Source organism: Tupaia chinensis, unplaced genomic scaffold, assembly GCF_000334495.1.
Source record: "Tupaia chinensis unplaced genomic scaffold, TupChi_1.0 Scaffold143894_1, whole genome shotgun sequence".
NCBI lineage: Eukaryota > Metazoa > Chordata > Mammalia > Scandentia > Tupaiidae > Tupaia > Tupaia belangeri.
In genome coordinates, this window is record NW_006203745.1 from 628,778 (window position 1) to 646,043 (window position 17,266).

Below are 17,266 nucleotides of genomic sequence, written 5' to 3' on the forward strand. Positions count from 1 at the left end.
GCATACAGAGGCTTTCATGAGCATAATGGGCATGTGTGTGCCTATTATACAGGACTGACTGAGGCTAGGGACGGATTGTGGTGTCAGGACCCTGTTTTGGGAGCTATCTCTCTCGTTCTCTCACACTCTCTCTCTTTGTCCTATAAGAAATATATAATGTTATAAATGGTTTAAGATAAACCACTAAGGAGAGCCTTATTTGGTTTATTTATTTAGAATTCTTGAACCATATTCAAGCAAAGAGATTGAGGAAAACAAAACAAAACAAAACAATAAACAATAAAAATCATTAAAGACTTCTCTGAGCAAAATGAATGACTTTATCATTTTCTCTTATTCTAAGGCCAGTCCGAGGGCCATCAACTTCAAGATTCCAGAATCCGTATGTAATATGTCTTATTGTCATCGCAGGGGTGATAATTCTGGCAGTTACCATAGCTTTACTTATTCACTTTTTAGCTTTTGGTAAGTAACAGATTATTTCTTTTCACACTAAGTAACTAAAAATACTTCCAGATGAAAAGCATTCCAGATTTTTAAAAAACTGGGTATTTTTTCTATTTATAATTTATTTAATTATAGTTTAATTTTATATATGTATACACATAAAAGAGGTTTTCCAAAAGTCTCTGGAAAATGTATATTACAAAAATTACGCCTGGATTTAAAATTTTTTGTAACAAAATAAAGTTATACTTTAATTTTGTTTTTCCATGAACTTTTCGAATGGAGAAAAGTATGTATTTTTTATTTAATGTATTTTTTATCTTATTTATACTTATAATTCTTCCATAAAGGTACATTCTTATATATATTTTCCTTTAATCAATATTTTTTATATTCTTTTTCTTTTGGAGCTTTTTTTTAGTATACTAAACTTTCTTTTTGGTATGCAAAATATTGTTGCCCAACCAAGAGTTATTCTAGTCAAATCTCTTCCTACTTTTCTAATACTAAAATTTGCCCATTTTGTTTTCACTAGTACCATGGTTTCATTATTTAATAACCTAATAATATTGTAGAAGACAAATATCACAACAAAACTTTTGTTTCAACAGTTCAATTTCAAATGTACCTAAGTATTTCTTAATTCATATTGCTTCCTAAAAGCATAGTCTTACAATCAGAAGTTATGATGGTCAAGGAGATAAATTTGCAGATCAGTAGAAAGGGGTAAAATTGTACTTAAAAGATACTATTTCATTATTTCTCTTATTTTCATTTTTATTATTATAAAAAAATTAGAAAATATGGACAAGAAAAATAATATAAATAATAAAAATAGGGATAGCCTTGTAGAGCAGTGGTTAAGTGCTGTGCATAGAAAGACAGATCCCAAATGGCTAACCACAGTTCAAGTCCCAGATCTGGTGGCTTGAAAAACACACTGGGTGCATAATGCATATACTTCAAATCCTGATGGGAATGGAGAAATAGAAGAAAAAGTATTGTGGCATGATCCCACCCTATTGGGAGGTAGTTTTTCTCTCCCTTTTCTCTGTCTCTCTCGGTCTCTCTCACTTTGGAGAGTGCACATGTCCTCTGGCAATTAAAAAAATACACACACCCTGATCATTCATAAACTACTTTGCTCAAAATCTTAGTGAATAATTATTCAGATGCTTTAATGTATCTATACAAAATGTATTCAAATTTTGCTAGATTATGTTAACTATTTAATCTGTTTTTTTCTTACACAAAATACACTTCTAGTTTTATTATTATTATTGTTATTGCCATAAGGTGCATGCACAAGCCAGAGAGACGAAAGGTGAGAGGAACAGAGGGAGAAAGAAAGCACCCCTTAACCACTCATGGGTATTGGTAGCACTGCAGTCCTTTTTTGAGGGTTATTTTTATTTCAGGTATAATCATGTCAAATAATTTAAACCTCGTGTGGTGTGTCTACAGGAGGGTATGTGGATTTTTTAATCTGGAGAGAAACGGTTTATATTAGGTCGTTGGAATAGTCATGACGTATTTTTACCCAACAGTAGGTCTTACTATAAATGAACAAATTGTTTAACTACACAGAGATTGAAATATGTCAATGCTGCAATATAACTGCTAACATTAGAAAAACCAGTACAGAGGAATAATTTATTTAAGAGAATCAAATGTAAATGTCATGGCTAAATTTTGCTTTTGACTACATTTTGCTATCAAATCACCTGAAGTTGTCTATCCCTAACGTGAATTATAGAGGTAGGAAAAAAAATACCAAGTTTCAGGTTAAATTAATTATTATTTACTGTATTGTCATATTAATACACAAAGGAGGATGTCATGGTAAGTTTTCTTCAAACTGTACCCCAGTTATCACTTGTGGCCCAAAAATGACTTGTCCCTCCACTATAGAGAATCATCCTTGCTCCACATCTCCAACTCTTACCCCTGATCAAGGTAATTCTCTGATGAACACACGTGCTCTCTAGTAAAAAATCTCTTTAAAAAAAATGAATATTATTTGAAATGACTTTTAAAACTAACCAGAACTACTTTGAACTTTGGGGTTTTTTTCAATGATAAATGAATAATAGCATATTATAGATATAGATATTCATAGTACTTCTCAAATGAATAAACCTCAAACCTCTCTAAACTATATTAAGATTTAAAATTTATACTACTTCTGAACAATTTTTAATTTCTGGAATAATAATTCTGTTCTTATTTTCATGTATCTTTTACAGTTCTGACTTTGTCAATTTTTTAAAAACTGAAATAAACGGAACCAGCAGTTAGCGTAATGGCTATGTCACTGGACTCCCACATAGTCGACCGCGGTTTGCGTCCCGGACCTGGTGGCTTAAAACTCATGCCGGGCGCGTGTGCATGCGTGCCCAAGATCCAGAGAGGAGAATGGAGGAGACGGGATTGCAGTGTGACCATCCCCTCTGGGGGGTGATTTCTCGCTTTCTGTCTCTCTGTCTCTCTCTGTCTGGCGAGCGCACGCGCCCTACAGCGAAAAAAACTCTCAAAAAAAAAAAACTGAAATTAAAAAAAAATTTATTATAACTACATCTATATTAAATATATTCTCTTATTTTTCCTTTTAAAGAAAGCAAATGTTTTTAAATTATGTAATATAGCTCCCAATAATCATGACTAAAGAGTCAACTACTTAAAAAATAAAGCTGATCCTGTCTTTCTGTTCTTTTCTAGATCAAAAAGCTTACTTTTACCGTAGCACCTTTCAAATCCTAAATGTTAAATATAGCAATCAGTTAGATTCACCAGCCACTCAGGAATACAGGTCTTTGAGTGAAAAAATTGAATCTATGGTAAGTTAATATTTGTCTTGCTCTTAATCCATCATAAAATTAGTATGATAAATCTAATATTTTGTGATATTGTTTCAATTGCTAGATGCATCACCTATTTTTCTCACTTGAATGGTATAAGATATGTGTTTTTTTTAAGTTAGTTTATTAATATACTAGTTCTTATTCACAGTTATTAAGTTGTGAATGAAAAGTAAAAGGCCATGAGTAAGTACACATTTTATTTTATTATTACTTCAAAGATTAGAGGTCTATTGTTGGGGACAGTAGATGGAGTAGTGGTTATGTCACTGGCTTGACACTCACACTGGGCACACATACATGCGTACACAACATCCCAGGAGAAGAAAGGAGGAAAAGGAATTGCTGAAGAGAAGGGACTGCAGCATGGCCATCACCTCGTGATTCAATTTCCCAACTTGGTGACTTGCTTTCTCACTTTCTCTTTCTCCCTCTCTCACTCTCTCCAGTGAATTAAATAATAATAATAAAATAAAAATTTTAATATTTAAAAAATCAATCGACCAAATGGACATAAAATGGTTAAATCATAAAATATATTGTTCTCATGCCACATACTCACCATGTACCTTATAAGTATTGTAGACTTCTTTAATCCTGCTCTCATAGATCTTCCTCTAACATGGGAGATTAAACAAGTCTATTTTATTATTATTATTATTTAATTTGCCAGAAAGAAATAGATTCTTTTATTTTTTAATCATGTTACTTCCAGTTCAAGATGTTTTGCTTACAAAATAAGATGCAAACTTGTTAGCTAAGCACCTTCTCACTTTTATGGTCTGGCTCATGTTTTAGCCATTGTGAGAGCAACACATACATGAATTTGTGGTGAAGGACTTTGAAAGGGGTATTAATTACATACAATTATGGAAATAAGTGATGGTGGCTTATAATAGATGACGTTTCAGGTTGACTGTGAAAATAAATAGGGTACACAATGGCTAAGACATGAGCCAGACTATAAAAGTGAGAAGATGCTTAGCAGACAAGTTTGCATCTTACATGATTAAAAAAAAAAAAAGACTCTGACACATTCATTTTCATAAGTATATAAATTAGATTAGAAGGAAGAATCTATAGGAAGAAGCTCATTGTAGGAATCCAGAAAAGAGCCACGGTTAAAAGCCTGAATTAGGGAATATTCTCAAAAAGGTAGAAATGCAGAAAAGACTTCATTTTGGACTCATTAAAGCAATTGTCTGCCCTTACTCACTGCTTTCTCTTTCCAATCTGTTTCTAGAAATACACAGGAATACTTAGTTATATGATTTGTACCATGAAATCTCATTATTTGGAGTTCAAACCAATGAATATTTCTAAATTTTTTGAAAAAGGTACTAGAAATAACTGCCCTGAGAAGAGCATTCTGAGGACAGTTATTCAAAATAAAGTCCTCACATCCAAACAAAAACGCCTTGTAATGTGTCAGCTATGCATCCAGCCTAAAATTGGAAGCAAACCAGAAGGGTGTGTATTGAGAAGTATCCAGCTTAATTATGGGGAATTAAGACCAAGCTATTTGTCATTAAAGGAAGGTGCCAGAGGTGCCAAGGTGTCCTTGGCCCTATTGATTCAGCTCCTGCTAGAACAGATCAGGTATGTTAGATCAGCTAAATGAGGCATATGTAAAATTGCAAAAGGCTAGTTTGGAGAGAAATGATATGAAGCATAACATATATTCAGAAATACAAAAGATCATGAACTAAATAAAAGAGTACTACAAGCACCTTGAGAAAATATTCAGAAGTCTCAAAATATACAATTAGCCTGTTATTTATTTATTTATTTTAGGTGTTTGCCATAGGGCACATGTACTCACTAGAGATGAGAGAGAGAGAGAGAGAGAAATCACCCCCATCCCAGGGGGTGGCTGGCCACACTGCAATCCCTTCTCTTCCATTTTCCTCTCAGGATTTTGGACACGCACATGCCCAGTGTGATTTTCAAGCTACTGAGTCTGGGACTCAAACCATGCTCAGCTATATGGGAATCTAGCACCTTACCTATCACACTACCTCCTGATCCCAGCCTGCTGTTTTTAAATCATTCTTGAGAAAGGTCTGTAAAGTAAATCATTATTATGCATATATATGTCTTTTCATTAAAAATGAATATGCTTTTAGTAGTTTAATAAAGACTATATAAAACATGTAAAAAATTCAGGGCATTCAGGAAATGTGAAGAAGAAAAAAATATATACAAAATCTTAACACTCATATTACTACTATTAACACTGAGATATTCCAGATTCTTTTCCAACAATATGAAAATGACTTATCTGACACATTCACAGGCAGTTAGTAAGACCTTTCACTCTAAAAATGAAAAATACATGACAATTACAAACATTCTACGTGGAATGGTTTACCTTTTACAGGACTTGTTTCACTAACAGATTTAATGATGTTCACTTCATTAGAATTTACTTAAACAATTAATAATTTGCTTCAGCCTTTATCAAGTACAAATATTCTGAAAGCTGAGGATTCTACACTATGCTAAAAACATAATCAGTATTGTCAACCTCTATTAGGAAGGAAATATAAGAAAATACTCTTTTCTCATTATTTACTTGGCTTTTGCCCAATGTAATAAAAAGGGCAATAGTACAAGTTACAAAATCAAATAGGTGTGAAAGTAAATTCCTTTGAACAGATTAATAACTTTGGAAGGAAGTAAAAGGCCAAAAGATTGAATGTAATCCTCACTAAAAGTAGATGCACAATCTCTGAGTTGCAGTAGTCAATTGTGTAAAGATAAATTATTTTAGTACACTTTTGACTGTTCTATTATAGATGGAGAAACTGAGAGGAAGAAAGATTATATAGTTAATAAAAGTTCCTATGCAAGTTAAACTAACCTGACTCTGTGTTCTCCATATATTGCCCTTTCCACTATCCCACCGGTATACTTTCCAAGCAGCTGCTCATGGATTTTCTGCCAAACATTTGATAAGTTCTGAGATTCATCAACAACAACTTCACCCACTTTCTGAAATACGAAGTTCTATCCATAGACCTCTTCTTTCATCCTCATACATGCATATCAACCAATTAATCAACTTTCTTTTTTAATTGTTCTTATTATCTTAATCCTCACTAACCACTTCTTAATGTCCATGTACAGAACATGCCAAACATTACAGTGCATCTTTAACATGTTGGTCCAGTCTAACTTGTGTGCCAGTGCAATGTCAAACTGTAAACTAAAACATAATTATATGGGACGACCAGTGGCACGTTGGTTGGGGCAGCTGTATCTCACATGGCCAACTGCATAGTTCGAGTCCCCAGACTTGACAACAGCATATGTACATGTGTGCCCAAAATCCTGAGAGGAGGAGAAAGAATTACAGCATGTCCATCCCATCTCAGGAAACATTTATCTTTTAGCTTTCTCTCTCTCTCTCACTCTCTCTCTGTCTCCCTCTCCCTCCTTCTCTTTATCTCTCCTCCCTCCCTTCCTTTTTGCTTCTCCACCAAGTCTTCTCTGTTTGTCCTATGGCAAAAGTTAAAGGAAAAAAGAGATGCAATCATAAGAGGGTTTGACTACATGAACTCATGGTTAAGTGGGCCATATCTTACATGGCCAACTATGCAGTTCAAATCCTGGCCCCAGTGGTTTAAAAACATGCAGGATGCATATGTAAGCATACCCCCTAACTCAACAGGGTGGAGAAATGGAGGAGAATGGATGTCACATGACCATGTCTCATTTAGAGGGGTGCTTTCTCCATCTCCCTCTCTTTCTCTGGTAAACTGATGTGCCGTCTGGCAAAAACAAACAAAACAAAAGTTTAAGAAACATGTATCCAAATTTTAGAAATTCCTTCAGCTTTATGCCCATTTCTTTTACAGAAGTTAAGCTTAAATCCTTTAGTAAAATACCTCCTATAATGTAGTTCATTAAAACCCATTTTTTTTTGAGAGGTTTTTGCTATAGGTCGTGTGCGCTTGCCAGACAGACAGAGACAGAGAGATAGAAAGTGAGAAATCACCCCCCAGGGGGGATGGCCACGCCGCAATCCCTTCTCCTCCATTCTCCTCTTGGGATCTTGGGCACGCACACACACGCACCCGGCGTGAGTTTTAAGCCACCGAGTCCGGGACTTGAACCACGGTCTACTACATGGGAGTCCAGCGACATAGCCATTACGCTAACTGCTGGTCCCTCTAAAACCCATTTTTTTACCTAGATAATTGGAATATATTTTACCTAATGGCAGCAATGGTTAATTCTATATCATACAATTTAGAGTGACATTTTGCTAATCTCCTTAATACTTACTAGTACTTCTTGAATATTTTAAAAAGGAACATGAATTATTTGAAAAAGAATAGTCTTATTAGTCTTTAAAATGTTCAAGACCTCTTTCAAAAAAACCAAAATTATCATTTTGTGAAATAATTGGCTAATGTCAATGAGCCTATGAGAATGAATATTAGCAATACAAAATATGTTGTGGTGTGATAAAGATTGCATAAATTTATCAGTATCGAGAAGAGTTGATTTCACATCCTGGCTTAATATAATATTGTGCATGCTTTAATTCCCATCTTTATCTTTTTATGTCCACATCCACTGGGGTGCAACTTCACAGTACAAACCAAAAAATCCATTCTCCATTGTGAAACCACGATACATCTGACCCTGCATTTCAGAATTGTGTCAGTCACAGAAGTACTTCTAGTTGACTGTGAAACTCTGAATTTCATACCTCAAGAGAATTATCCTTGTTAGGACTGAGTGATAATTCAAGGAGATAGTTATAGTTAGGTTGGGAAATTATTAATTGATTCTAAAGATAACCTCTGATACTTATGTGTGAATTAGAAATGACAAGAAACTTCCCTTTGCTTCTTTTTCCCCTTCTCATCAAGCTTTCTCTCAATACTCATTTTAATCTTGTTTAATTTAGTTTTATCCACTTAAAATACAATTGATGAGGAACACAGAGTTTAAGTTGTAGGAGTGGACTACCCTATTACTGCCTTGCCATTGCCTCAACCCACTTAATAGCAGCCACTAAGTCACAGAAAATAAACTCTCATCGAGTAAAACATGAAATGTGTTTAGAAAGACTTGTAAGTAAAGGCACATTCTGTCCAGTATCATTTCTGTGTAAGATGAAGAAACAGGTACTGCATCAAATGATTACAAAAACTGATCCCATATGTTCTTGATGGAACTGAACTGAACTGAAAACTTAGATTTTTACTCATTAACATGAGTCCCATGTTACAAGATTGAGAGAAAGGATAGAAAGAACTGTAATTACAGAGATTTTTTTCCCTCTTTCATTGTACAGATTACTAAAGCATTCAAAGAGTCAAATTTGAGGAATCAATTTGTCAGAGCTCATGTTGTCAAAATAAGGTGAGTGGAACTATATAAAAAAATACATGCATACATGCAATTTGGCACATTTGACTTTGTTTACAGTATGTATAATGAGTGACATGTTCACAAAATTTGTTGCAATATTATGAAAATAGTATTTAGAGCAGCTTTAAAAAACAATGTCCCCCAGTAGAAACTAATATTATATATGATCTTTTTGGCTACTAACACAAATAAACATGTTACTTCAATTTTTATGGAGGAAAGAGGAAAAAAGTTATAAAGTTGGAATGCAGGAACAGTTATATAAATCTGGTGGATATTATTCACAATGTATTCTAGATAAACAGTGCCTCCTGGAGTTGTACAATGCTGTGGCACTTGGTGTATTCTTCCAAGATCAAGACATCATAACCAATATAAAAAGTGATATTTTTAATATGCCTGGGTGAAATCTAAGACATGTCCATCATAGTTTAAAAATAGAAGAAGTAGCAATATGTGTTTTAGTTGTTTGCCATTCATACCTTGGTTACCTGTTTACGTTATGTGATAAAACAGCCCCCCCCCAACTAAAATAGTCACCCTTACTGACTCTCCCATATGTCCATGTTGCTCAATTAAATGCAAAATTCTTTGGTAGGGAGAAGAATTAAACTATTTTTTTCCTCAAATACTATTGTCATGAGAAAATTATCTTTTTCTTATTCTCCAAAGTCACCTAGTAAGTATTCATTGCATACAGCTGTGATCTGATAAGTACAAAGGAGGAGATAGAAGAATAGGAAGAGTCCACGGGAAGGGTACAAACCTATAAATATGTGTGTGCCAGATGCAGTAAGTATAATAAAGAAAAATAAACCAGGTAATGGAATAAAGATTAGACCAAAGAGGCAAGATTTTTCCCCCTTAGGTTTTGGCCATAGGGCACAAGCACTCACTGAATAAAGAGAGGGAAAGTGATAAATCATCCCCCAGGAGGGATAGCCACACTGCAATCCCTTCTCTTCCATTCTCCTCTAGGGATTTTGGGCACACTGATTTCCAAGCCACTGAGTCCAGGGTTCAAACCATGGTCAACCACAAGGTAGTATAGTACCTTAACCACCATGCCATTTGCTGGCCCAAGAGGCAAGGTTTTTTTTATATGAGGTGAAAAGACCTTTATGATGAAACAGTATTTGAGTGAGACATGAAGAAAACAATAATAACCATTGCATTCCATGCAGAGAAAGAATCAAGTGCTGAGTTCTTAATGTGGGAACTTGTCATCGATGAACAAAAAGAATGCCTATGTGTCTGAAGTGGGTAATGTGGTGAAAAACAGTCATGGTGAGAGCTTTACCCAAAGACAATATCCTATAGATATTGTGGGTCACAGTAGGAACCTTGGATTTTACTCTGAATGACATAGAAAGCCACTGACCATGAGTGACACAACACAGTTCATATTAAAATTTTAAAAGATCAACACACTGCTGTGCGAGGCATAAATTAGAGAGGTAAGGGTCAAAGAAGGAGATCATCTAAGACATATTGCAATAAATAAGAACAGAGACTTTAGTGCCTTTCATTAGGATGACAGAGGCAAAAATTACAAGATTCCAGGTAAACTTTTAAGGTAGAGATGACAAGACTGGATGTGGAACTGGAAAGGCCAGAGGAGTCCATAAGGATTTTTTTCATGCATGCTCCTATAGATATACACACAACTGACAAAAAGAATTGTTTTGATGTTTCTAATTTCATAGAAATTGGATTATACAATATACTTCTATAAATATGTTCAGATTTTTAAATATTAATTTATTAATATTTTAATATTATAATATAGCTATTTTAATATAGCTAAACCTAGTTGATTTGTTTTAACTATTGCATATTAATTCACTTTATTGTGTTATCATATGAACATACCATAGTTTACTTATCCACTCAACATCAAATGTATTTATTTTTTCATATTTTAAATACTTTACAATGAGCATTCTTTTCATATGAAACATGAGAGGTTTTCTCAAGCGTATACATCAAAAACTGTAATCTCTAGATACTGATGATTGAATATTCAGCTTTACTAGATACTGGCAAAATGCTCTCCAAAGTGGTTGTAGGAATTTACACCTCAACCAACAGAGACAGTACTGTACAATATCCTCACTAGTATTCAGTATAGTCAGGTTCTAATTTAATTTTTGCCAATCCAATGAGTGCAAAATGGCATTCTTTAGTTTGACTTTTGTAGTAATAAAACATAGAGGCTCTAGAGCCAAACTCCTTAAGTTCAAATTCCAGCACTCATTCTCTTTAGTTATGTGATCATTGTCCAGCTACTTAACCTTTCTGTGCTTCAGTTTCTTATACAAAGTGCTTCTTTGATAGTGTTGTTATGAAAATCGAACAAACTAATTGGTGTAAACCATTTATCCTGTTTGAGCAGTTCTTTATATGTTTAGCATTCATTAAGTGTCCCTCATCTTTGAATCGCACATTCATATTTTTTTCTGTAAAAATGGAATGAATATTAAGCCAGAACTTACAATAGAGCTGAGAAGAGGGGGCTGAGAGTGAATACTAGAGAAGCAAAACCTCAATTATTTAATGCTTTTTTTTTTTTAAAGAAAATAGCCAGTGTTGGAGGAAATGGTTAATGTGGTAATTTACAGGGCAGAATGTGGAATTTAGCTAGGCTTTAGATAATCAGAATCTCTAATCAAGTTATACAGATTTATTGTGAGGAATATCTGTGATCAATTGAAGTGGGAGATGAAATATTTACATAAGACTACAAAAGTTCAACATTGCTGTTGTAGCTGATGAATAGGGTCAGATACCAGAAAATTAACTTAAGTCTCTAACTCACATAAATTTCAAAACTTACTACTATATAAGATTTTTTAAGAGATGAGGTTTTTTTGTTTTTCTGTATTTTTTTTAAGAGAGTGAAGTCTTATAATAGCTCCTTATCGGCTTTGTCCTCTTCATAAAATTGTTGCATATATTGGGACCAGCAGTTAGCATAATGACTATGTCACTGGACTCCCATGTAGTCGACCGCGGTTCGCGTCCTGGACCTGGTGGCTTAAAACTCACGCCAGGCGCGTGTGTGTGCGTGCCCAAGATCCCGAGAGGAGAATGGAGGAGAAGGGATTGTGGCATGGCTATCCCCCCTGGGGGGGTGATTTCTCGCTTTCTGTCTCTTTGTCTGTCTCTGTCTGTCTGGCAAGCGCACACGCCCTATGGCAAAAACCACTCAAAAAATTTTGCATATATAAATTCATATCATCTTCATAACAATTCATTTTATATGTGGGGAGTCCTATATACATAAATTTTTGTTTTGTTTTGTCTTGTTTTGGAGAGATTTTTGCCATAGGGCGCATGCGCTCACCAGACAGACAGAGACATAGAGACAGAAAGTGAGAAATCACCCCCCAGGGGGGATGGTCACGCCGCAATCCCTTCTCCTCCATTCTCCTCTCGGGATCTTGGGCACGCACGCGCATGCACCCGGCGTGAGTTTTAAGCCACCGGGTCCGGGACGCGAACCACGGTCAACTACGTGGGAGTCCAGCGACATAGCCATTACGCTAACTGCTGGTCCCTATACATAAATATTAAGAAGCTTAAATAACTTACTCAGAGTCACATTGTAAAACTGGCATTCTGACTTCAAAGCCAGGTACACTATATGGTGGGTACAGTGTACTGTGCATTAAGATCAAATTTGTGGAGTAGCATTAGGATATATCATTAGATATGCAAACACTGTTGTGTAAATCTGTTCTGTAGTTAAGTTCAACTGAATTCTAAAAAAAAAAAAAAAGGCTGAATCAATAAGGATATATAAAGACAGTAAAAAATTATCACTACCATTTTTTCTTTTTAAGGCTTTTGCTAGAGCACATGTGCTCACCAGAGAGAAACAGAGAGAGGAAAAGTGAAATCACCTACTGAAGGGATGGCCATGCCACAATCCCTTCTTCTCCACTTTCCTCTAGAGTTTTGGGCACATATGCGCATGCACCTGGTGAAATTTTCAAGTCACCAGGACTCAAACTACGGTTGGCCACATGGGAATCCAGTCCTTAATCAACATACCACCTGCTGGACTCTATTACCCATTTTTAAAAATATCTTTATGATTTACAGGCAAGATGGTAATGGTGTGAGAGCAGATGTTGTCATGAAATTTCGATTCACTAGAAATTACAATGGAGCAACAATGAAAAGCAGAATTGAGTCTGTTCTACACCAAATGCTGAACAACTCTGGAAACTTGGAAATAAACCATTCAACTGAGATAACATGCAAGTACCATTTTTTAGATATCAGTTTATTTCAATAAATCCCTCAGGTTTACCGATTTGAATTCACACTATAATTAAATGAGAGGCTTTTTTCTCTCGTTTTCTCTCATTGGAATTAAACTTTATAGAAACACCATGTTAAAAGTTAAATATTATATATAACTTTCTGATATAAAATATTCTAAGACAAAGAATCATTTAGCATATAGTATATATTATTTAAGTAAATGGTTTTTATTAACCATCTTTCCAACTCTCTTTATGAGAGATGTTATTATCAAATGTTCAATTTGTAGCTTTTGGAATAGGAATGGCAAAAAGATGCTCAAACTCAGAAAACAATTTAGTTAATGATCCATCTCACAGCTGCCTTTATTCCCCTTTGTAACATTTATTACAAACAAATTTACAAAATTATTTGTGTAATTTTGCATTGTTTGGTTTCATCCTAACCTGGAAAGAATCACTGCATCAGAACCACAAAGTCATCTGTCTAGATCCTCCAAATTGCCCCATTCCCCACCCTGGACTCCCAGTTCCTCCCCTGATCCCCCAAATTAAAGAGTTATTGCTTTGTACAACAAAGAACTCCAAGATGCTCCGACCCCATGGCCTAGTTGCATCCTTTTTGACAGGCTGATGCTCATACACTACAGCTTAAGTAATCGAGATTCTCCTCCACTCTCATACATTAAGGAATACTTCCAAAAGAAATTTCCAAGTGCTTGTTATTTGTTTAACATTATACTGGACAACGTGGGCATATAATGTTAACCTAACAATGGTTTCCACTTCCCAAGAGCTCATAATCTAGCTGATGCAAAATATATCCCAACACAGGAGTTTTGATAATGGAATTAGTATATGGTCAAGTGCCTGATGTGAGGTACAGACAGCGAGAACTGTAAGAACGAGTAAAGGGAGAGATCAGAAGCCTTATGAAGGAGATTGGACTTTGACCTTGGTATATGGGCAGGAGTACCACATATTGAGATGAGAGAGAATATTACGGGAGTTTGAGAGAATGAAAAAAAGAAAACAGTCTGTAATAAATAAAATGCTTTTGCAAAACAATGAGGGCCCTACTGGAATAATCGGTTTGTGTTGTCATCCTCATAGTCATCAAAACACTTACTTAATAAGCACTTACTATTTTTTTAGGCATGGCTTTAAGTGTCTTTCATGCATTTTTTTCTTCATTTGATCCTTCACTTGATATCAACTATATCCCATCGATATTTTTTATAATTTTCACTTACAAAAGAAAGATAATTGCCCAAGATTATAACAGTCAGCATGTGGGACAGTTAGGATTCAAGCTCGAGTCTCTCTTGTTCAAAGAATGAAGAAAAGTAATCAGCTTTTTAAATTTCCTGTCTCCAAAAGGATTATTTGATTTCACCAACGCTTACAAAGAAAATGTAATACTCAAGCCCTGTGAAACTTCTAGCAGGAAATATCTTTACAAAAACTGATTTTGGAAAGTATGTAACTTGTCTTGAGAAGTTTGGATGTATTTTATAGAAAATAAAAAGATTGATTTCTCAATAAAAATTTCAAGTAGGAAAGGCTATGATCTGACATACATTTTTTAGAAACAATCAGTCTGATAGAGATGGATGAATTTTTAAAATACAGAAGTGGCAGCAGGGAACTCATTTTGAAAGTTATTTTACCAGTACTGGTGTCAAATGCTGAAAGCATGAACTAAAGCAATAGGGAAAAAAATGTAGAGGATGGGTCTCGTTGGAAGGATAGTCAGGGCTCAGAAGATACAGAACGTGGAGACCAATAAGATGAGAAAATGACAGGAAATGAGAAGTTTGAGACAATTTCACATTTCTAGCTACCAGTGGAAGCGGTGTTACATACTAGAGAGGAAACAGGCAAATTGTGCTAAAATTTGGTCACTTTGACTTTAAAGTGGCTGTTAGACACACAGAGAAAACTGTCCTGTATGTTAACCTTAAATTGTAATAGACAGATCTTCACTATTTGACACTGATGTTTTTTCCTCTTCAGGTTCTTCTGCCATTTACCAACATGCAACACAAACACTATCTCAACACAAACACTGACTTCATTGCTCCACAAACATTTTACTCCTTATGCCTTTGTAATCACTACACCTTCCATCTGGAATGTTTTTTTCTCCTCTTCTCTGCCTGAAAACTTCCTTTTCCATCTTCCAGATACATTACAAATGTTATTTCCTTCAGTTCAAATGTTATTAATAATTTATCCAGCTCAAATGTTATTCTCTCCATGATAACATCAGTTAGCACGAGTTGCTTTTTCAATTCTCTTCTCTGCTCTAAAGTAGGATAATTCTTTGATTAATTTATCTGCATATTATGAGGGCAGGGTCTCTATCTTTACTATTTGCAGCTCTTAGAACAGTTTCAGTGGAGTAATACACATATACAAGGGGATTTTTAAAAGTTTGTGGAAAAATATAATTAAAGTATCAGTTTTTTTGTTGCAAGAAAATTTTGAAATCCATGTATGGTTTTATTCATAAAAGACATTTCCCATGAACTTTTGGAGTACCCATTGTATTCCCATATGTACTTATAGATATATCTAAATAACTTTTAAAATAACTTGTTTTAAAATATTTATCATGTTTTTATCTCAATGACTTGCTTATGTTGTTTTTCCAACAATGTGAGTGACTAGAGGGTAGGGAAATCTGTTAAGTATATGATGAGAAATTAAAGCATAAACTTGAGTGTGTGGAATAGTACATTAGGGGAAGGTTGTAAAAACAGATTTCAGAGTCTCAAGACTCAGAGATTCTTTCAGTAGGTCTAGGATAGCACCTAGGAATCTGTATTTTCCAAACCTGCTAAGTGATTCTGATTTTCTGAGATGTACAGTTTAAGAAATCAAAGTGAAATGATATACAGCTCTTATTGTGTTGATCTATTCTCACTCTTTTGCTTTGTTTTGTTTTGTTTTTCCTGCTAGCAATTACTGACCAGGATACAGTAAATATTTTCACTAATGGTAAGTTTTTAAATTATTTTGTAAATATGGTTTCACAAAATTTAAAGAACAAAAGTACAAGTCTTTATATTCTTTAGAAGACAGTGTTCATGCAGTTGGGGGCATTTATTCTTAGATCACTCAGGTAGACTGTTGTTGCAACAAGACATGCTGATCCTACGGGCCCACAGAGTAATGTTTAAGTTCCCCTCACCCTTCAAGAAAAGAAAGAAGTAGCAGCGGGGTGCTATCCATCTGTACTCAAGCTTGACCTCATGAAAATTTTCTTGGCAGCTTACGAAAGCTTTTACTGCCCTTATTCAATGGTGGAATTTCTGTAGACTTGTAAATTATGTTTGACACCACTTAATGTAGCTTCTCCTAACCACCAAAATAGCTTGCTTTGTTGTGGAGTCAGTTTAATCATAACGTATAAAAAATTATAAAACGTTTTGTCAGTTTTGAGTCTATAACCCAAAGAAAAAGTCACTACTTTCCAACACCATCCTATATACTCTCAGGCTAGGATGGCAGAAACGTAATCCCTTGAGAACAGACTTCTGTATCTGATAGAATATATTTGGAAATTAGTTCAAAGTAATAGTATAGTTGGTGTAGCTCAAATACAAGATTTTACAAGGTGATGCTAACCTGATGGGTGTTTTAAAATTTCCTTACATTTTTAATCCATGCTTAATTATAGTGAAAATATGCTTAAGCAATTGATAAGGGAATCTGTCTGGTGGATGCAGCAAAGGAAACTGTCTTCCATGCATATTCTTAATGGAAGTCTAGTCCTTGTTTATTAGGGAAATTAGTTAGAAAAAAAATGTTTCTGGGTTGTCCTATTGAAGCAGGGCACTACTTGAGAATCAGCCCAGCAAGAGAAATCATTGGTGGTAATTTAACTCTAATTTTTTAGTAATATACTAAACAAGAGTAAAAAAATAATGAGAATGGGAGTTGAATGGAATTAGGTGATCAGTCTACACCAGACCATTTTAGCTCTGGCTACTAGAGTATTCCTGGGCTCTCTTAAGGCATTTAAATAAACTTCATCTAGATACTAGAAACTCTCAGTTATCCAATTTAAGAATATTCTGTGGACTTATAGCAACTTCTTTCTAAGGACACATTTTCCATAATAAATTGCAATGACACTAAGTAGTCTTCTTAATTGAGATCAGTTTTCTTCCAATTTCAATGTGCTCAGAAATCTCTCAACAAAATGCAGTTTCTGGGACCAGCAGTTGGCATATAATGGCTATGTTGCTGGACTCCCAGGGCGCCAACTGTGGCTCCAGTCCCAGCCTGGTGGCT

General features: G+C 34.9%; 1 protein-coding gene across 1 annotated transcript in view; it reads left to right on the forward strand.

Moving 5' to 3' along the window:
• Positions 1-314: 314 nt before the first annotated feature.
• The window catches only part of LOC102492544 (transmembrane serine protease 11D), a 29,477-nt gene continuing 12,525 nt past the window's right edge, over positions 315-17,266 (forward strand). The window contains exons 1-5 of the mRNA XM_027767056.1: positions 315-465; positions 3,166-3,284; positions 8,617-8,684; positions 12,801-12,958; positions 15,929-15,967. Coding sequence (XP_027622857.1) covers positions 315-465; positions 3,166-3,284; positions 8,617-8,684; positions 12,801-12,958; positions 15,929-15,967 — 535 coding nt within the window. The remainder of the gene's footprint in view (positions 466-3,165; positions 3,285-8,616; positions 8,685-12,800; positions 12,959-15,928; positions 15,968-17,266) is intronic.